The following is a 22,635-nucleotide window of genomic DNA, read 5'->3' as shown; positions in this document are numbered from 1 at the left end:
ATATTAGATGACGTGAGATAGATAAATAAGCCGTTGAGTTGATATTAGTGAAATTATTGAAGTACAGAATTCCACTGGAACGGATTAATTGCATTTCAGTTAATTTAAATGAGGAAAATTGACTCTGCAAACGAATAAATCCAGTTGCAAGCACGGTCATGGAACAGATTAAACTCGCAAGTAGAAGTTCCACTGTACCTACTTTTACTGGAAAATATTCTCCCTCCCTCCCACACACCCTAACTTGAGTCTCACTATCCTCATAAAAACTCATTACAGCATTTAGTAACTTACTATTTATTCCATGCACTTGCAACATCTGTCACATTGCTCCCCTATCCACCCAGTCATATACCTTTTCTAAATCCATAAATGCAATGAAAACTTACCTATCTTTATCTAAATATTATTCACATAAATTCTTCAATAGAACACAAGAACACAAGAAAGGAGGAACACTGCAGCAGGCCTGTTGGCCCATACTAGGCATGTCCTTTACAATTCATCCCACTAACAAACATTTGACCAACCCAATTTTCAATGCCACCCAAGAAACAAGCTCCGATGTGCAAGTCCCTCTCAAATCCAACCCCTCCCACTCATGTACTTATCCAACCTAAATTTGAAACTACCCAAAGTCCTAGCCTCAATAACCCAACTAGGTAGACTGTTCCACTCAGGTAGACTGTTCCACTCAATGGAAACACATGATCTACACATCCCTTACCCATTCTAAAGCCTCCTTGTTCATCTGCAATCCTGCTTTCTGTCTTACCTCTAATTCTTTCAGTAATAACCCTACCATGCCCTTTACCTGGTATAATCAGTAAGTTTATTTCCCTATAATTTTTACAATCTCTCTTGTCCCCTTTCCCTTTATAGAAAGGAATTAAACACCCACACTGGCAATCTGTAAGTACCTTCTCTTCTCTCATGCATTTTTGAACAAAAGTACAAAACACTCCAAAATTATGTTGTCCCCCTGTTTTTAACATTTCTATCATGATCCCATCAGTTTCAGCTGTTTTACTTCCCCATTCTACCTAATTCCTCAGGCACCCCCCCCCCCCACACACACACACACACACACACACTTGCATCCGGCTCTTCTGCACACCTGAAAGATGTTATACCTACCTGGCCAATGCATGAAATTACTGCTTGCTTCTCTTCATCAACATTTAACAGCTCCTCAGAATATTCCCTCCATCTTCCCAATACTTACAACATGTTGTGTGAAAATTATACTAAGAATCTGTAGCTTGGAGAATAGGAGGTTTGGGGTTACTAGAAGTATTATCCAGAGAGCTGAAGAGGGGTTTTTGAGGTGGTTTGGACATAGAGAGGATGGAACAAAATAGAAAGGCTTTGGAGGGTGTATAAATCTGTAGTGGAAGGTGGAATAAGGGTCATCCTAGGAAAGGTTGGAGGGAGGCAGTAAAGGAAGTTTCAGGTGCAAGCTGTTTAGACTTCCAGCAAGCATGTGAGTGTGTGTTAGAAAGGAGCAAGTGGAGGCAAATGGTTTTTATGACTTGATGTGTTGTTGGAGTGTGAGCCAAAGTACAGGAAGTCCTCACTTAACATCATCAGTAGGTTCCTGGAAACTGTGACTTTAAGCGAAACGACATGTAATGAAACCAGTTTTACTGTAGGCTAATTGATATAAACAAGATTTAAGTTCCTGAGGCAAGGGAGAGCTGAGAGGAAGGACAGTAGTACTGCTGATGCCATAACTTTGGAGTATGTTGCTCTTGTGTGTTATAAAGTCGTATATTTACTCTATTATTGACATTTTATTATTTTAGGTATCACATGTTTTTTCTGAATTATATAAGAAGTACACTTCATGTCATAAAAATCAAATACAGTGAACCCTCGACATTCGATACAAATCCGTTCCTGAGAGCTATCGAATGTCGAAAATATCGAAAGTCGAATTAATTTTCCCCATAAGAAATAATGGAAATCAAGTTAATCCGTGCAAGACACCCAAAAATATGAAAAAAAAAAATTTTACCACATGAAATATTAAGTTTAATGCAATAGAATAATTACAATAACAATAGATTAATAACAATAGAATAAATGACACTTACCTTTAATGAAGATCTGGTGATGATTGATGGGATGGGAGGAGGGGAGAGTGTGGATGGTGTTAGTGTTTAGAAGGGGAATCTCCTTCCATTAGGACTTGAACTGGCAGCCTCACCATGCCTTACCACACTGTGTATGCCACAACGATTTTTAAATCTTTCAAACCAACCTTTGCTGGCCTTAACTCACTCACATCACTAGTTGCAGGCAATTTCTTTACCAAATCATCATGCACTCCGACACACGCACTACACTTTTGTACTTTGCAATTATCTCTTTCTTCATTTCAATAGTCATTAGCACCTTTTTCTCGAAGGGTTGGCACTAGAAGCTTTCTTGGGGCCCATGGTTACTTATTTTGCAGAAACAATCACCAAAAACAGTGATAATATGGATAATATGGAATGTACCGAATGTATCCTTAGATGCGTGCACACTGGCTGGCTTGTAAACACTGGCACACATGGGGCAGTTCAGGCCACACGTGGACATGTCTCGTATGAATCGTATCGAATGTCGAGGCGAAATTTTTGCGTTAAAATGCATCGAATGTCAGATTTATCGAATGTCGATGCCATCGAATGTCGGGGGTCCACTGTACAAACAGCCATAAGGGAGGAAATCGAGGAAAACGAACATGGAGATTTATGCCAATGCATATCCTCCATCTAGGTATTTAAAAGTCTTTCCATATTTTCCATTCCTGGCCGGGAATGGCACGTCTCTGCAAGACAGTTATGGAGTGAGAAATTATGGAAGTGTTTCTTCTTTTTTGGGTTGCTCTGCCTTGGTGAATACCACTTTCCACATAAGCATCCTTACCAAATCTACAGTACAGCACCAATTTTCAGTATTTTTTTTTTTTCAGTCAGCTATGTAAGTTTAAGTAGAATAAATTGTTTAGTAGTTGTGAGGATCACCTCAGGATTGAGTCTTAAAGAACAGGTTACCTTGAAATTTGAAAGATTAAATGTATGTATTGGATGTTGCTTTCAAAAATGATTAAAGCTGAATCTACCTTTTAAGACATAGTACAGTGGGACCTCAGTTGTTGAACACACTACTTCTCAAACAAATCGGTTTTTGAGCAAGAAATTTGAGAAAAAATGTCCTGGTTTTCGTACGTGCTCTTGGTTGTCAGCTGACAATGCTCCCAAAGTAGAGAATTTAAAAAAAAAAAAAATTCTTATGAAATGATGGAGAATATTTTTTCAGAGTTAATGAAACTAAAAGTACGAAACTAGATGGAAACTTTCAGAATTAAGCTATCACAAAGTTAGTGGTCTTGGCGATATTTACGCATCAGTGATTTCACCCACCTTGAGCCATATTTTGGGCCAATTCCATTTTTTCAGTCTACCAAACTCATAGCTGTTTCACTAGAACTCTCTTCATTCTATTGACTGAGTATATGAAATCCACCCATTTACCTATTTCAACCACCCAGTAAAGTGATCTGAAATTACACAAGACACACAAATAACCCGCACATAGGAGAGAGGAGCTTATGGCGACATTTCCTATGTGCGGGCTATTTGTGTATTGTTCCAGTCACGATATTGTGCCTTTTTGTTATTTATGATCTGAAATTACTTATTTGGCCAATTTCACACAAAATTTAAGAAAGGCTAGTTTCAAGATAGGGTCCAGAATAAATAATGCAGACATTCCTGGCACTAAAATAACATTTTCTCTGTTTGTTAGTCACGTCACCAGGCCCCTTTTATATTTCACTTGCTTTTCCTTTTGAATTTTTATTCACACAAAAAATAGGAGATTTACTGTTATTCAGACTACTGCATAATTGTAGTATGTAATTGTATAAATAATAGCAGCGCATTTGTGAATGCATATTAGACCCACCAGTTGACGTGTATTGGACGCGTGACGTGATTTATGTACTCTTGAACATCGGCAAAAATCTATTATTTCTGCTTCTGCTATTTTGAGCTCAATTTCAAGATACTTTTAGTCTATAAACCATTCAAAGTAATGTCTATTTTTGTAATATATTTTCCATTCTATTTAATGAGACCAGAAAAATGAAAATACAACCCTAAATATCATATGAAAATACACCACAGAGTTTCTGTTTTAAACCAAAAACACATCGCGTTTTTTTTTTCTCATGCACTGCGTGCTGCAGGATTTTTTTCATACTGTGCGCACTGATCATGCAGACCCATTCTCTCAGTTGTAGGCTTACCAGCTTTCTCCCGCAAGATTTGAACCTGCTAGAATTTTTTCCATTAGCTCTCTGACAGGTAAGAGGCAGTTAAATTTTCATTTACTGTACAGTATTTCGGTTAAATTTTCATTTAGTATTAATTTTTACAGTTTTCCTGTGCTTTATAATTTTATACTTTGTTTTATATAATAGTTCATTATTATTGATAAATCATTATATTGTAACTTGGGGTCTGGAACTGATTAATTCTATTAACATTATTCTTTATGGGAAAAATTGCTTTGGTTATCAAACTGACGTTTGGAACGAATTAAGTTCGACAACTGAGGTTCCGCTGTATCCAAAAATAAAAGTCCAGAATTGCCAAATTTGAGTGTAATTTCATTTCAATTTTGTATTTTCCTTTGTTCCATATTATTACTTTGTGTATTAATTTAATGTTTTTTTCAATTTATAGGATGATTAAGAAGTCCCAGTTCACGGAGATGAAAAATGATGCCCTGGACTTGGAACCTCTGGTAGAGTGCCTTGAATGTGGCCGAAAGCAGCACCAGATTTGTGTACAGTACATGGAGGCTATCTGGCCACAAGGCTTTGTCTGTGATGGTTGTCTCAAGAAAAAAAACGCACTACGTAAAGAAAATAAGTTTACTTCTAAGAAACTGCCTACTACAAAACTGAGCAATTTCTTGGAAACTCGGGTCAACAACTTCCTAAAGAAAAAGGAGGCTGGTGCTGGTGAAGTTTATATTAGGGTTGTGTCTTCTACAGATAAAATAGTTGAAGTCAAAGGAGGCATGAAAACAAGGTAGGAGAAACGCTGCTGGAGTCGAGGATTTTACCATATTTATGTATTTTGTGCAGAATCAAGTCAAGATTTTTATTGATTTTTTTGTACCATTATTAAATTTTTGATAATTTACTGGTACTGAATCTATATAGAATATAGTTTTATTTTCTCTATTTAATGTTGCCTGTATAACCCTCAGCTTTGCTGCAGGGGCTAGCTAACTTTCCCATAATTCATTTTTCATTATAGCAAGGAAGTTAAAGGCATTGGATATGTCTGACATCAAAGAGTGGTATGAATATTATAAGGAAAATAAGTCACTTATAAATTAGGTGTGGTGGTATAAAATATACAGTTAGAAAAGCAGGGGAAGGATTGTTGAGATGGTTTAGTCATCTATAAAAGCTTGTTCTAGGTATGTTTACTGTGGAGGTATGTGAATCTGAGCTGAGTGAATGTTTTGAATTATAGGAGCTTGAGCATCAAGTTGGCAAGTTGACTGTGTTAGATCTGAATGGATATGAATGTTCTTTTTTTTTGGACTTCGATACATTGTTGAGTGTCAGCACATTAGCATACGTTCAGGAATTTAAGGAATGAAGGTTCTGAAAGTGGGAGTTGCAGTGCTTTCACTCCAAAAGCTGCTTGGGATGCATGTGTGAAGTGGAAAGGAAAAAAAAAAATTTTTTTTAACAAGTCGGCCATCTCCCACCGAGGCATGGTGACCCAAAAAGAAAGAAAATCCCCAAAAAGAAAATACTTTCATCATTATTCAACACTTTCACCTCACTCACACATAATCACAGTTTTTGCATAGGTGCTCAGAACATAACAGTTTAGAAGCATATACGTATAAAGATACACAACATATCCCTCCAAACTGCTAATATCCCGAACCCCTCCTTTAGAGTGCAGGCATTGTACTTCCCATTTCCAGGACTCAAGTCCGGCTATATAAAAATAACCGGTTTCCCTGAATCCCTTCACTAAATATTACCCTGCTCACACTCCATCACATCGTCAGGTCCCAAATACCATTCGTCTCCATTCACTCCTATCGAACATGCTCATGCACGCCTGCTGGAAGTCCAAGCCCCTCGCCCTCAAAACCTCCCTTACCCCTTCCTTCCAACCTTTTCGAGGACGACCCTTACCCCGCCTTCCTTCCCCTACAGATTTATACTCTGTCCATGTCATTCAACTTTGATCCATTCTCTCTAAATGACCAAACCACCTCAACAACCCTTCTTCAGCCCTCTGACATACTTTTATTAACTCCACACCTTCTAATTTCCACACACCAAATTTTCTGCATAATATTTACACCACACATTGCCATTAGACAGGACATCTCCACTGCCTCCTCGCTGCTGCATTCACAACCCAAGCTTCACACCCATATAAGAGTGTTGGTACTACTATACTTTCATACATTCCCTTCTTTGCCTCCATAGATAATGTTTTTTGTCTCCACATATACCTCAACACACCACTCACCTTTTTTCCCTCATCAATTCTATGATTAACCTCATCCTTCATAAATCCATCCGCCGACACGTCAACTCTCAAGTATCTGAAAACATTCACTTCTTCCATACTCCTCCTCCCCAATTTGATATCTAATTTTTCTTTATCTAAATCATTTGATACCCTCATCACCTTACTCTTTTCTATGTTCACTTTCAACTTTCTACATTTACACACACTCCCAAACTCAAAGGAAAATATATTCACACTAATTGAAAAGCTGTCTTGTCAGAAGTGCATAGACATCACAGTTCAGTGGCCCTCTGAACTGCAACATCTCCGCCCCTCCTTCAGTGTACAGGCACTGTGCTCACACTTCCAGGACTCAAGTTTTTCCAACCAGCTTTCCTGAATCCCTTAATAAATATTGTCTTGCTCACACTCCAACAGCATGTGAGTCAATAAATACCACTTGACTCCATTCCTGTCTAATGCACTCAAAAAAGTCTGTTGAATGTCCAATCCCCTAGCACTTGAAACCTCTTATACATATCTTCCTCCATCCTCTCCTGGGATGATCCCTTACTCTTCCTTTTCTCCAACCCTGATTTATACACCCTCCTGATCATTTTGTTTTACTTTATCCTCCCTAAGTGTCCATACCACCTCAGCATCCCCTCCCCACTCCTCTAAATGATACTTTTGAAAACTCCACACCTTTTTCTAATCTCAAGCTTCAAATACTTTGTATAACATTTACACCAAACATTGCCCTCAAACATGAAAATTCCACTGCTGCCAGCCTTTGTCCTGCACAGGCTCGTGCTTTGCACCCATATAATAATGTTAGTACGTACCACTATATTCTTGAGACGTTTTCCTTTTTGCCTCCGTGAACAATGTTTTTTTTTGTCCTCTCATGTACCTCAGTGCACCACCCACCTTTTTCCCTTCATCAGTTCTATAGCCTACTTTACCTTTCATAGACCCAGTCACTGACAAGCCCAATTCCAAATACCTCGACACATTTACTTCTTCCATACTCCCTCCCACAATCAGGTATCCAGCATTTCATTGCCTAGAATTTTTCTCTTCATGCTATTTTGCATGTTCACTGTTTCCTTCTTTTTTATACCCTTAAAAATTCTTTGATCAACCTTCGCAATGTCTCTTCAATCTCGTACAAAAGAGCATGTTACTGGCAAAAAGCAACTGTGATAGCTCTCGCTTTATATCATGTTCATTATCTTTTAATCCCATACTGCTCCCCAACACCCTTGCATTCACTTATTTTAGAACCCCATCTATAAATATATTAAATAACCAGGATGACATCATTCATTCCTCTCTAAGGCCTATTTTTACAGGAAATTAATCCCCTTTTCTATTACATACCTTAACCTAAGCCTCACTATTGCTTTAAGTAAACTGCCATTTATTCCATACACTTACAACATTCTAGGGTGTTGGAGAAAGGGGTGGGATTAAATTATGGGGAATCAAATACAAAATGGGAGTTGACACAGTTACCTTTTGCTGATGATATTGTGCTTTTGGGGGATTCTAAAGAGAAGTTGCAAAGGTTAGTGAATGAGTTTGGAAGGGTATGTAAAGGAAGAAAGTTGAAAGTAAACATAGATAACAGTAAGGTGATGATGGTATCGAACGAGTTAGGTAAAGAAAAAATTGATATCACATTGGAGAGAAGGAATATGGAAGAAGTGAATGTGTTCAGATATTTGGGAGCAGACTTGTCTGCAGATGGGTTTATGAGGGATGAGGTTAACCATAGAATTGATGAAGAAAAAAAGGTGACTGATGCTTTGAGGTATCTGTGGAGACAAGAAACGTTATTCATGGAGGCAAAGAAGAGAATATACAAGAGTACAGTGGTACCAACAATCTTATATGGGTATGAAGCATGGGTTGTGAATGCTGCAGCAAGGAGGCAGCTGGAGGTAGTGGAGATGTTGTGTCTAAGGGCAGTGTGTGGTGTAAATATTATGCAGAGAATTCGGAGTGTGGAAATTAGGAAGAGATGTAGAGCTACTAAAAGTATTATTCAGAGGGCTGAAGAGGGGTTGTTGAGGTGGTTTGGTCATTTAGAAAGAATGAAACAAAGTAGAATGACTTAACGAGTATATAAATCTGTAGGGAAAGGAAGGCAGGGTAGGGGTTGTCCTCAATAAGGTTGAAGGGAGGGGGGTAAAGGAGGTTTTGTGGGCGAGGGGTTTGGACTTCCAGCAAGCAAGCATGCATGAGCGTGTTAAATAGGAGTGAATGGTGATGATGGCTTTTGGGACCTGATGAGCTGTTGGAGTGTGAGCAGGGTAATATTTTGTGAAGGGATTCAGGGAAACTGGTTAGCCGGACTTTAGTCCTGGAAATGGGTAGTACAATGCCTGCACTTTACAGGAGGGATTTGGGATATTGGCAGGTTGGATGGACTTCTAAACTGTCATATCTGAGCGCCTCTGCAAAGACAGTGATTATGTATGATTAATGGTGAAAGTGTTGAATGATGATGAAAGTATTTTTCTTTTTGGGTTTTTCTTTCTATTTAGGTCACCCTACCTCTGTGGGAAATGGCTGATGTGAAAAAGAAAAAAATGACTTCAGAGTGTATTACTCCTCAAAACATGGAAATAAGTAATATTGATTGACTTTAGTAGGTTATATATCCTTATTTTCCTTACATCTTGTCATATTCACCTTTATGCCTCTCTAGTAGACGTCTAACAGCTATCTAAAGCCCCTAAAAGCTATTTTTAGCTTTCTACTAAATCATATATAAATGCAAGATAATAGTGGGATTTTATCATTTTTTCAGATTTGTGGACACTGGGCAACTTGCTCCTGAGTTCCCCTATCGTGCCAAAGCTCTATTTGCATATGAAGATATTGATGGACATGATGTATGTTTCTTCGGTATGCATGTGCAGGAGTATGGGTCTGACAGTCCTGTACCAAATACTCGCAGGGTGTACTTAGCTTATCTAGATAGTGTACATTTCTTCAAACCAAGACAATATAGAACTGCAGTCTACCATGAAATTCTCCTAGGTTATCTTGATTATGTTAAACAGTTGGGGTAAGTATATCATATTATTAGCTTTGTAGCTTGTTTGCTCAGTTATTGACAGCATATAAGTATCAAAATGCTTGCCAAAGAATTTGCCTGTATTTTGTGCATTGAAGTTTTTAATGAATTTTCAAAAAGGGTTTAGGCTATTTGCATGTTTTGTCATGTATGAGCATTGTTAAGTTTCTTTAGAAATTCACCAATAGAATTTATAAGAGTGAAGAGTATGTATTTGACATTAATTTGTAAGTATCCAAATTTACAAATGTTTTTCTACATTCAAAGTTTGGGTTTCCATTACAGGTACACAATGGCACACATTTGGGCGTGTCCACCATCAGAGGGAGATGACTATATTTTTCACTGCCATCCTAGTGACCAGAAGATTCCTAAACCAAAGCGCCTGCAAGAATGGTACAAGAAGATGCTTGACAAGGGTATAATAGAGAGAATAGTTCTAGATTATAAGGATATCCATAAACAAGCCTTTGAAGACAACATGAAATCACCTGCAGAGTTACCCTATTTTGAAGGTGACTTCTGGCCCAATGTGATGGAAGAAAGCATTAAAGAACTAGACCAAGAGGAAGAAGAAAAGCGAAAACAGGAGGAGGCAGCAGCAGCTGAAGCTGCAGCACAGGCAGCTATGGGGCAAGAAGAGGAGGAGGAAACCAGTCAAGATGGTAAAAAGAAAGGGCAAAAGAAACACAAAAATAAGAATAAAAATAAAAGTCAGCAGAAGAACAAGTCGAAAAGCAAGAGTAATGCAGCAGGCTGTAATGACCTTGCTCAAAAAATATTTGCTACAATGGAGAAACATAAAGATGTATTCTTTGTAATAAGATTGCATAGTGCACAGTCTGCTGTTAGTTTGCCTCCTATTCAAGACCCTGACCCCATCATGGTTTGTGATCTCATGGATGGTAGGGATGCCTTCCTCACCTTGGCTAGTGAGAGACACTTAGAATTCTCATCGTTACGCCGTGCCAAGTACTCCACAATGATCATGATGTATGAGCTACATAACCAAGGGCAAGATCGTTTTGTGTACACCTGTAATCATTGTAAAGCCCATGTGGAAACACGCTATCACTGCCAAGAGTGTGATGACTTTGATTTGTGTACCTCCTGCTTCAAAGCTGAAGGTCATTCTCATAATATGATAAAACTTGGATTAGATCTAGAGGATGGATCAGTTACCACTGAGAACAAAAACCTCAATCCACAAGAGGCCCGTAGACAATCCATACAACGGTGTATCCAGTCTTTGGTGCATGCTTCACAATGTAGAGATGCAAACTGCAGACTTCCATCATGCCAGAAGATGAAGCGGGTTCTATCTCATACCAAGTCATGTAAAAAGAAGAATAATGGGGGATGTGCAATATGTAAACAACTCATTGCACTCTGCTGCTATCATGCAAGAAATTGCAAAGAGCAGAGATGTGTTGTTCCCTACTGCTTTAATATTAAACAAAAATTACGGCAACAAGAGATGCAGCAAAGGTTCCAGCAACAGCAATTAATGAAGAGAAGAATGCAGCAGATGAACGCACGGATGGTTGGTGTGGCAGCCAATCCGTCCATTCCTCAACAAACTACTCCAGTACCTACACCTGTTCAGAGCCCCATCCACAATACTCAGCCGGGGATCAAACCAGCTACGCAGGCACCACCTCCACCAAATGTTATGAAGGCAATAGCACAGGTATATGACGTTAAACATATTGGAGCGAAAGCCCTAATTGATATAGATACCATGCTTTTGCTCTCTTGGCCTTTTTTTTTTTTTTTTTTTTTTTTTTTTTTTTTTTTTTTTTTTTTTTTTTTTTTTTTTTTTTTTTTTTTTTTTTTTTTTGAGTAGACTTCAATAAAATTTGCAGAAAAGTTTTCACAGGTTTACTGAGTCCATATTAATATGGTTTAATAATGTAGCTGTCTCCCAAGACAGGGTGGCAACAATAAAATAATATACAGTGGACCCCCGGATAACGATATTTTTCATTCCAGAAGTATGTTCAGGTGCCAGTACTGACCGAATTTGTTCCCATAAGGAATATTGTGAAGTAGATTAGTCCATTTCAGACCCCCAAACATACACGTACAAACACACTTACATAAATACACTTACATAACTTGTCGCATTGGGAGGTGATCGTTAAGCAGGGGTCCACTGTATAAGCATATACGTATCTGCAAAAACAGTTATTATGTGTGAGCGAGGTGAAAGCGTTGAATGATGATGAAAGTATTTTCTTTTTGGGGATTTTCTTTCTTTTTGGGTCACCCTGCTTTGCTGGGAGACGGCTGACTTGTTAAAAAAAAAAATCTGTACTTACGGAAACCTGTAATTGTTTTATTTGATGGTAGGATTGCTGGTGTCTTTTTTCTGTCTCATAAACATGCAAGATTTCAGGTACATCTTGCTACTTCGTACACTTAGGTCACACTGCACATACATTTATACAAGGATATATATACACACCCCTTTGGGTTTTCTTCTATTTTCTTTCTAGTGCTTGTTCTTGCTTATTTCCTCTTATCTCCATGGGAAAGTGGAACAGAATTCTTCCTCCGTAAGCCATGCATTTTGTAAGAGGTGACTAAAATACTGGGAGCACGGGGCTAGTGACCCCTTCTGCTGTACAAGTTACTAAATTTAAAAAGAAAAACTTTTGTTTTTCTTTTTGGGCCACCCTACCTTGGTGGGATGCAGCTGGTTTGTTGAAAAAAAAAAATGTACTGGTGACTAATTTAGTCTTCCTACTCCACAGCTCAACCTTGAGCAAAGCTTCTCTGGTTGTTGCATGGTCAACTAGACTATTGATTTTGGCAGTCCACTAGCCCATATACTCATCACAGCCTGGTTGACAAATTTGCATTTTTATTTTTTTTTTACTTCAGCTGCTATCTCACATCACCCTGCTTTGGTGAGAGAGAGTGATTAAGGTAGAAAAAAAAAAAGGCTGTGATGAGTATGTGGGCCAGCAGGACCACAAGGCAGAAGAGGGTGGATGCAGGTGGAAAGAGGAGTGATTGGTGGAGTGGCAAGGTGAGGGGTGGTAAGGGAGCAAAAGTTAGCATAGGAGAGGTTTTTGTGTGAGAAATACTGCTTGAGTATTTTGAGGTATTTCCCACATGAGAGCCCCATAATTATACAAAGAGTGTTGGACATATAATAATAAAAGAGGTTTTGTGTGGGAGGGACTTTGACATACAGTAGGCATGTGTGAGCATATTATGTAGGAGTGGAGATGAATGGTTTTTGGGACTCGATCAGCTGTTGGAGTGTGAGCAGGGTAATGTCTTGTGAAGGGATTCGGGGAAACCAGTCAACTGGACTTGAATCCTGGAGCCCCTTAAGGAAGGTTCCTTGTTGCTAGTGAGGGGCTCTTGATCTAGGGAATTGGATCTCTGCTCCAGTTCCCTGAATTGAGCCTAAATACCTTCCATTCCCCCCCTTTCCCCCTGGTACGTGCGCTGTATAATCCTACGGGTTTAGCACTGCCCCCGTGTTTATAATAATTGATTCCTGGAGGTGGGAAGTATAATGCTTGCACTTCAAAGGAGGGGTTTGGGACATTTGCTGTTTGGAGTGACATTTGAATTGTCGTATCTGAGTGTTTCTGAAAAGACAGTGATTATGTGTGAATGATGGTGAAAATGTTTCTTTCTATTTTGGGTCACTCTGCCTCTGCTAGAGACTGCCAGCCTGTTGTAATAATAATAAGAATAGGAAATAAAAATATATTTCATGAGCTTAAACACTAGAGTGAGGAGGCTGGAGGCAGTGCAGGTGTCATATTTGATAACAATATGGGGTGTGAATTTGTGCAGGAAGTTTGGAACATGGAGATAATCAGTTTGTTTTTTTAGAGAAGATGGAGCAGAATTGGATGACTAAGAGGGTATATCAATTTGAGGCAGAAAGTAGAAGGGGTAGGGGTCATCCTAGGAAGGATTGAAGGGAAGGAATAAAGGAGATTTCTAGTGCTATGCTATGCTATGCTAAGGCAAGTTTGCTCATCTTTGTGGGAGATTGCTGGTGCATTAAAAATTGCACATTTGAGTATTGTGTGCAAATTTCATTCATATTTATAACGCAACTGAATATTGAAGACACGAACATTAACTAAATAAACAATCTTTTAACGAGATATGAAAACAGTTGTCAAGTGCGGGTTGGTTTACTTCTGCAATTACAGTAATCCCTCCAAATTCGCAGGGGTTACATTCCAAGACTGCAAATTTGGAGAAACCACGAATTCTTGACACGGTTAAAAAATGCCTGTAAATACCTATTTTTATAGTTTAAACCCTAAATATGCTAAAAAAAAAAAACACTTAATTTCAAACTCAGTTTCATACATTACCCTTAAAAAAAAAAAAAATGTAAAGATAAACCTGCATACAGTACTGTAGTGCTGTCTCCTGCAGTGCTAGAATATAAAATACCCATATGTACTGTAATTCATGCAAGCCTGGTTTATTTGGTATACTGTCATTCAAGTAACCCCGTTTTCTTTGGTATACATGCAGTAAATATTCGGTAATAACTTAATTTAGTAAAAGTTAAATGTATGGGTACTCACCAGTAATGAAACATAATGATTGAAGATGATGATAATGAATTAGAAAGTTGAAAGTGAATATAGATAAGAGTAAGGTGACGAGGGTATCAAATGATTTAGATAAAGAAAAATTGGATATCACATTGGAGAGGTAGTATGGAAGAAGTGAATGTTTTCAGATATTTGGGAGTTGACTTGTCAGCGGATGGGTTTATGAAGGATGAGGTTAACCATAGAATTGATGAAGGAAAAAAAGGCGAGTGGTGCTTTGAGGTATCTGTGGAGACAAAAAACGTTATCCATGGAGGCAAAGAAGGGAATGTACAAAAGTATAGTGGTACCAACGCACCTATATGGGTGTGAAACTTGGGTTGTAAATGTTGCAGCGAGGAGGCGGTTGGAGACAGTGGAGATGTCCTGTCTAAGGGCAATGTGTGGTGTAAATATTATGCAGAGAATTCAGAGTGTGGAAATTAGAAGGAGGCATGGAGTTACTAAAAGTATTACTCAGAACACTGAAGAGGGGTTGTTGAGGTGGTTTGGTCATTTAGAGAGAATGAATCGAAGTAGAATGACTTGGAGAGCGTATATATCTGTAGGGGAAGGAAGGTGGGGTAGGGGTCGTCCTCGAAGAAGTTGGAGGGAGTGGGTGAAGGAGGTTTGTGGGCGAGGGGCTTGGACTTCCAGCAAGCATGTGTGAATGTGTTAAATAGGAGTGAATGGAGACATATGGTTTTTGGGACTTGACGAGCTGTTGGAGTGTGAGCAGGGTAATATTTAGTGAAGGGGATTGAGGGAAACCAGTTATTTTTATATAGCCAGACTTGAGTACTGGATATGGGAAGTACAATGCCTGCACTTTAAAGAGGGGTTTGGGATAGTGGCAGTTTGGAAGGGTATGTTATATATCTTTATGTATGCTTCTAAACTGTTGTATCTGGGTGCCTCTGCAAAGACAGTGATTATGTGTGAGTGAGTTGAAAGTGTTGAATGATTTTTTTTTTTATTAACAAGTTGTCCATCTCCCACCGAGGCAGGGTTACCCAAAAAGAAAGAAAATCCCCACAAAGAAAATACTTTCATCATCATTCAACACTTTCACCTCATTCACACTTAATCACTGTTTTTACAGAAGTGCTCAGAACACAACAGTTTAGAAGCATATACATATAAAGATACACAACATATCCCTCCAAACTGCTAATATCCCTAACCCCTCCTTTACAGTGCAGGCATTGTATGCTGATGATGAAAGTTCTTTTTGGGGATTTTCTTTCTTTTTGGGTCACGCTGCGTTGGTGGGAGACGGCCAACTCGTTGAAAAAAAAATTGTTAGAAAATTATTAAATTAAATTTTTCTTAATCTTTAGCATTAAAATGCATAGAAAATTATATATTGCCAGGAAAAATGCAAAAAAAAAAAATTGTGAATTTGCAGGGATTTTTGCAAACAATTATTAGCGAGGCTCTAGAGAAAATCTGCAAATTACTGAAGCCGCGAATTCGCAGGGTGTTCACTGTAGTATGGTTTAGGATATAGTGCAACTGCGGTTGACAGTTCAGGGTTTAACATGACATTTCATGCTCTGCCAGTGATGATGATTAAGAGACATGTGTAACAGTAGGTTGTTTTTATTTTTGAAAAGTTTTGCCTAAGGGGCTCTGGTGGCCTGGTGGTTAACGCTCTCGCTTCACACGGCGAGGGCCTGGGTTCGATTCCCAGCCAGAGTAGAAACATTGGACGTGTTTCTTTCCACCTGTTGTCTATGTTCCCCATCAGTAAAATGGGTACCTGGGTGTTAGTCGACTGGTGTGGGTCGCATCCTGGGACACTGACCTAAGGAGGCCTGGTCACAGACCGGGCCGCGGGGGCGTTGACCCCCGGAACTCTCTCCAGATAAACTCCAGATCTCTCCAGATACACAGTAGGCTTCTTCAGTTACTTACAAAGGCAGCAGGTGCAGTAGTGAAATGAAGATGATGTAATCAGTTCATCAACCTTTGAGAAATACGATTAGATACCCAGCTGTTGTATATGTGTCTTAACCCTTAAACGGTCCAAACATATTATTTTTTTTTTTTTTTTTTTATTATCACACTGGCCGATTCCCACCAAGGCAGGGTGGCCCGAAAAAGAGAAACTTTCACCATCATTCACTCCATCACTGTCTTGCCAGAAGGGTGCTTTACACTACAGTTTTTAAACTGCAACATTAACACCCCTCCTTCAGAGTGCAGGCACTGTACTCCCCATCTCCAGGACTCAAGTCCGGCCTGCCGGTTTCCCTGAACCCCTTCATAAATGTTACTTTGCTCACACTCCAACAGCACGTCAAGTATTAAAAACCATTTGTCTCCATTCACTCCTATCAAACACGCTCACGCATACCTGCTGGAAGTCCAAGCCCCTCGCACACAAAACCTCCTTTACCCCCTCTCTCCAACCTTTCCTAGGCCGACCCCTACCCCGCCTTCCTTCCAATACAGACTGATACACTCTTGAAGTCATTCTGTTTCGCTCCATTCTCTCTACATGTCCGAACCACCTCAACAACCCTTCCTCAGCCCTCTGGACAACAGTTTTGGTAATCCCACACCTCCTCCTAACTTCCAAACTACGAATTCTCTGCATTATATTCACACCACACATTGCCCTCAGACATGACATCTCCACTGCCTCCAGCCTTCTCCTCGCTGCAACATTCATCACCCATGCTTCACACCCATATAAGAGCGTTGGTAAAACTATACTCTCATACATTCCCCTCTTTGCCTCCAAGGACAAAGTTCTTTGTCTCCACAGACTCCTATGTCCACCACTCACTCTTTTTCCCTCATCAATTCTATGATTCACCTCATCTTTCATAGACCCATCCACTGACACGTCCACTCCCAAATATCTGAATACATTCACCACCTCCATACTCTCTCCCTCCAATCTGATATTCAATATTTCATCACCTAATCTTTTTGTTATCCTCATAACCTTACTCTTTCCTGTATTCACCTTTAATTTTCTTCTTTTGCACACCCTACCAAATTCATCCACCAATCTCTGCAACTTCTGTTCAGAATCTCCCAAGAGCACAGTGTCATCAGCAAAGAGCAGCTGTGACAACTCCCACTTTGTGTGTGATTCTTTATCTTTTAACTCCACGCCTCTTGTCAAGACCCTCGCATTTACTTCTCTTACAACCCCATCTATAAATATATTAAACAACCATGGTGACATCACACATCCTTGTCTAAGGCCTACTTTTACTGGGAAATAATTTCCCTCTTTCCTACATACTCTAACTTGAGCCTCACTATCCTCGTGAAAACTCTTCACTACTTTCAGTAACCTACCTCCTACACCATACACTTGCAACATCTGCCACATTGCCCCCCTATCCACCCTGTCATTTGCCTTTTCCAAATCCATAAATGCCACAAAGACCTCTTTAACCTTATCTAAATACTGTTCACTTATATGTTTCACTGTAAACACCTGGTCCACACACCCCCTACCTTTCCTAAAGCCTCCTTGTTCATCTGCTATCCTATTCTCCGTCTTACTCTTAATTCTTTCAATAATAACTCTACCATACACTTTACCAGGTGTACTCGGCAGACTTATCCCCCTATAATTTTTGCACTCTCTTTTATCCCCTTTGCCTTTATACAAAGGAACTAAGCATGCTCTCTGCCAATCCCTAGGTACCTTACCCTCTTCCATACATTTATTAACCCTTTGAGGGTCGACAGGCTCTCTCCGAAACTCGTTCTCAGGGTCGGCCAAATTTAAAAAAAAAAAAATTATTTTCTCTTATGAAAAGATAGAGAATCTTTTCCCGATCATAAAGACACCAAAAGTTTGAAATTTGATTGAAAACTTACGGAATTATGCTCTCGCAAAGTTAGCGGTCTCGGCGATGTTTACGCATCAGTGATTTTGCCCACTTTTAGCCCCATTTTCGGCCAATTTCACTGTACTAGTCGACAAAAAACATGAATATTTCGCTAGAACTCCATTTTTTCTATCGAATGGGTGCAAGAAACCACCCATTTATAAATTCAACTATCCAGTACAGTGGTCAGAATTTAGCAATTTTGCCAATTTCACACAAATTTCAAAAGATGCCAATTTCCGAATAGGGTCCAGAATAAACAAGAAAGACATTCCTGGCACTAAAATGACATTTCCTCTAGTCATTAGTCACGTCTCAAGGCCCCTCTTATATTCTTTTGCTTTCCACTTTGAATTTTTATTCTCACAAAAAATATAAGATTTACTGTTATGCAGACTACTGCATTAGTGTAAAAAATGGTATAAATATTATTGGTGCACTTGTGAAAGAATATTAGACTCACCAGTTGACGTGTATTGCATGCTTGGCACGATTTGTTTACTTTTGAAGTTTGGTAAAAATCGAACATTTCTGCTACTTTGAGCTCAATTTCAAGGCACCTTTCATTGTAAAACCAGTCAAAATCATCTCAATTTCTGTAATATGTCTTCCATTCTATAAAATGAGACCAAGAAAACTAGAATACAACAATAAATACCATACGAAAATACACTGCAAAGTCGCTGATTTATTCAAAAAAATGGTCAAAGTTTTTTTTTTCTCATTATGCACTGTGTGCTGCAGGATTTTTTTTCGACTGTGCACACTGACCACATAGACCCATTCTTTCATATGAAGGCCTACCAGCTTTCTCCCACTAGATTTGAGGCCGCTAGAATTTATGAGTACTAGTATGTCAAAAACCCCTACGCGTAAAACGTACTAGTACGACCAAAACCCTCAAAGGGTTAAATAATTGCACCAACCACTCCAAAACTGTATCCCCACCTGCTTTTAACATTTCTATCTTTATCCCATCAATCCCGGCTGCCTTACCCCCTTTCATTTTACCTACTGCCTCACGAACTTCCCCTACACTCACAACTCTCTCTCCCTCACTCCTACAAGATGTTATTCCTCCTTGTCCTATACACGAAATCACAGCTTCCCTATCTTCATCAACATTTAACAATTCCTCAAAATATTCCCTCCATCTTCCCAATACCTCTAACTCTCCTCTCCTATTTTTAACTGACAAATCCATTTGTTCTCTAGGCTTTCTTAACTTGTTAATCTCACTCCAAAACTTTTTCTTCTTTTCAACAAAATTTGTTGATAACATCTCACCCACTCTCTCATTTGCTCTCTTTTTACATTGCTTCACCACTCTCTTAACCTCTCTCTTTTTCTCCATATACTCTTCCCTCCTTGCATCACTTCTACTTTGTAAAAACTTCTCATATGCTAACTTTTTCTCCCTTACTACTCTCTTTACATCATCATTCCACCAATCGCTCCTCTTCCCTCCCGCACCCACTTTCCTGTAACCACAAACTTCTGCTGAACACTCTAACACTACATTTTTAAACCTACCCCATACCTCTTCGACCCCATTGCCTATGCTCTCATTAGCCCATCTATCCTCCAACAGCTGTTTATATCTTACCCTATCTGCCTCCTCTTTTAGTTTATAAACCTTCACCTCTCTCTTCCCTGATGCTTCTATTCTCCTTGTATCCCATCTACCTTTTACTCTCAGTGTAGCTACAACTAGAAAGTGATCTGATATATCTGTGGCCTCTCTATAAACATGTACATCCTGAAGTCTACTCAACAGTCTTTTATCTACCAATACATAATCCAACAAACTACTGCCATTTCGCCCTACATCATATCTTGTATACTTATTTATCCTCTTTTTCTTAAAATATGTATTACCTATAACTAAACCCCTTTCTATACAAAGTTCAATCAAAGGGCTCCCATTATCATTTACACCTGGCACCTCAAACTTACCTACCACACCCTCTCTAAAAGTTTCTCCTACTTTAGCATTCAGGTCCCCTACCACAATTACTCTCTCACTTGGTTCAAAGGCTCCTATACATTCACTTAACATCTCCCAAAATCTCTCTCTCTCCTCTGCATTCCTCTCTTCTCCAGGTGCATACACGCTTATTATGACCCACTTCTCGCATCCAACCTTTACTTTAATCCACATAATTCTTGAATTTACACATTCATATTCTCTTTTCTCCTTCCATAACTGATCATTTAACATTACTGCTACCCCTTCCTTTGCTCTAACTCTCTCAGATACTCCAGATTTAATCCCATTTATTTCCCCCCACTGAAACTCTCCTACCCCCTTCAGCTTTGTTTCGCTTAGGGCCAGGACATCCAACTTCTTTTCATTCATAACATCAGCAATCATCTGTTTCTTGTCATCCGCACTACATCCACGCACATTTAAGCATCCCAGTTTTATAAAGTTTTTCTTCTTCTCTTTTTTAGTAAGTGTCTACAGGAGAAGGGGTTACTAGCCCATTGCTCCCGGCATTTTAGTCGCCTCATACGACACGCATGGCTTACGGAGGAAAGATTCTTTTCCACTTCCCCATGGACAATAGAAGAAATAAAGAAGAACAAGAGCTATTTAGAAAAAGGAGAAAAACCTAGATGTATGTATATATATATGCATGTGCGTGTCTGTGAAGTGTGACCAAAGTGTAAGTAGGAGTAGCAAGATATCCCTGTTATCTAGCGTGTTTATGAGACAGAAAAAGAAACCAGCAATCCTACCATCATGCAAAACAGTTACAGGTTTCTGTTTCACAGTCATCTGGCAGGACGGTAGTACTTCCCTGGGTGGTTGCTGTCTACCAACCTACTACTCTAACATATATATACGTTTTTTCAACATTTGAAAGTATGTAAAAAAATGTACATCATTTTTTTTTTTACATTTGAAAATGTGTGAAAAAAAACTTCTATCTACATTTTTTGTTATATTTGAAAATATGTAAAAAAACATAGATCTACTTTTGAAGCACTACGGATTTGAACTTCAATCTATTTGGACCGTTTAAAGGTTAATCATCAACTTGTCGGTATTTTATACCATTTTCAACATCTCTGCCAGTGATGGTATTATAGACAGTATGCTCTGCCCAGATTGCAGATAAAAGAAAATTGAGACAAACTATGCTGTTTATTACCCTGTATCTGATCCAATGCTCAGTTTATTTCTGTGTTGGTATAAATTAGCCACAGCTTGAGGTCACTTAGTATTTAATCTCCGGTCACCATAGGGATATCCAACTCCTCAGTAAAGGTAGCCTAGAGGCTGTGTATACTTAGATGGTGGGTAGGATATTTAAAGGTAAATGTGTTTTATCAGTTACTTGAGTTAGAAACATTGGTTCAAGTTATCTTCCGAGGACACCAACATTGTATGTTCAGGTAGGATACCTGGCTAATGTTCTCACATTAAGATTGCCAGCCTATATTTTCATTTGGGAACACTTCAAATTTGAGGGTTATTTCCTTTATAGATTATAATAAATTTGGACAATAATAGCCCCTATTATGAGCTCCCAATCTGGATACATGGTAGCTTTCTGCCGGGCTCCAGGAAAGTTCATGTTGAACCTCTGGGAGTCAGTCTTAATGCTATCTGGATTAAATGGGTTAAAAATCTTACCTGATCCTGACAGCATGTGAGGCTCAACCTATACCAATATGATTAGAAGGAAATATCAGAATCAGATGAATTCTTTGTGAGTTTGTAGAGTCTTGGCAGATTGATCTCTTATTTCCTGACAATGAGGGATCTGCAAACAAATATCCTGTTTACATGAATTTACTTGAGGTTATGCAAAGATGCTTAGACTGTTGCAATTGGAGTTTGGTGTACATATAACAATTAAGATTTTTCTTCTTAGTGGGTTAATGATTTCATTAACTCACTAATAAGATATCCTCTGTAATGTCTATAGCAGTCAGCTTTTTGAGCAGTTCTTTCTCTAAAATTTTTATAAGTGGGTTAATTAAGTCGTTGTCTTAGTGATATGGTACAGTACTGTGAATTCTCACCTTTATTTGATGACTTCCTCCTCCATTCCTATGGCCAATTTTGAGATATTTCCTACTCCACAGCCTGGTCATGGACCAGACTTGTCTGGTGCTTGTCTGCTCAACCAGGCTGTTGACGTTGGCAACCTGTTGACCCACATATCAATCATAGCCTGGTTGATTTGACACTGATTTAGCATCTGGTTGAAGAATTATTATTTTATTGAACTTGAATATGGTACTCTGTACAATTTGAAATAAAAGGCACTTTTCTGTAAAGGGTTCTATGAGCCAATGAGACCATACCACGGGCAGGATTGAACCCGCGGTCAGAGAGTCTCAAAACTCCAGACCATCACGTTAGCCATGGTCTGGAGTTTTGAGACTCTCTGACCACGGGTTCAATCCTGCCCGTGGTATGGTTTGTTTGCAATTGTGTCATTACGATTTCGTGAGTCAAACCAATGAGACTGCCACCTCCCTATGACAGCTGTCGAGAAACAGGTTTATCAAATGGGAAAATCTGTTAGGTGCAGTCA

At 39.0% G+C, this 22,635-nt stretch overlaps 1 protein-coding gene across 3 annotated transcripts in view; it reads left to right on the top strand.

Moving 5' to 3' along the window:
- Nucleotides 1-22,635, top strand: part of nej (nejire) — a 465,387-nt gene that overhangs the window by 275,428 nt on the left and 167,324 nt on the right. For all 3 annotated transcript variants that reach the window (XM_070086767.1, XM_070086766.1, XM_070086768.1), the window contains 3 exons: nucleotides 4,740-5,090; nucleotides 9,370-9,630; nucleotides 9,925-11,329. In XM_070086767.1, the coding sequence (XP_069942868.1) occupies nucleotides 4,740-5,090; nucleotides 9,370-9,630; nucleotides 9,925-11,329 (2,017 nt within the window). The remainder of the gene's footprint in view (nucleotides 1-4,739; nucleotides 5,091-9,369; nucleotides 9,631-9,924; nucleotides 11,330-22,635) is intronic.

The sequence above is a fragment of the Cherax quadricarinatus genome, chromosome 19 (assembly GCF_038502225.1).
Source record: "Cherax quadricarinatus isolate ZL_2023a chromosome 19, ASM3850222v1, whole genome shotgun sequence".
Taxonomy (NCBI): Eukaryota; Metazoa; Arthropoda; class Malacostraca; order Decapoda; family Parastacidae; genus Cherax; species Cherax quadricarinatus.
The sequence above is the reverse complement of the archived record's forward strand: the minus strand, read 5'-3'. Positions and strand labels throughout refer to the sequence as shown.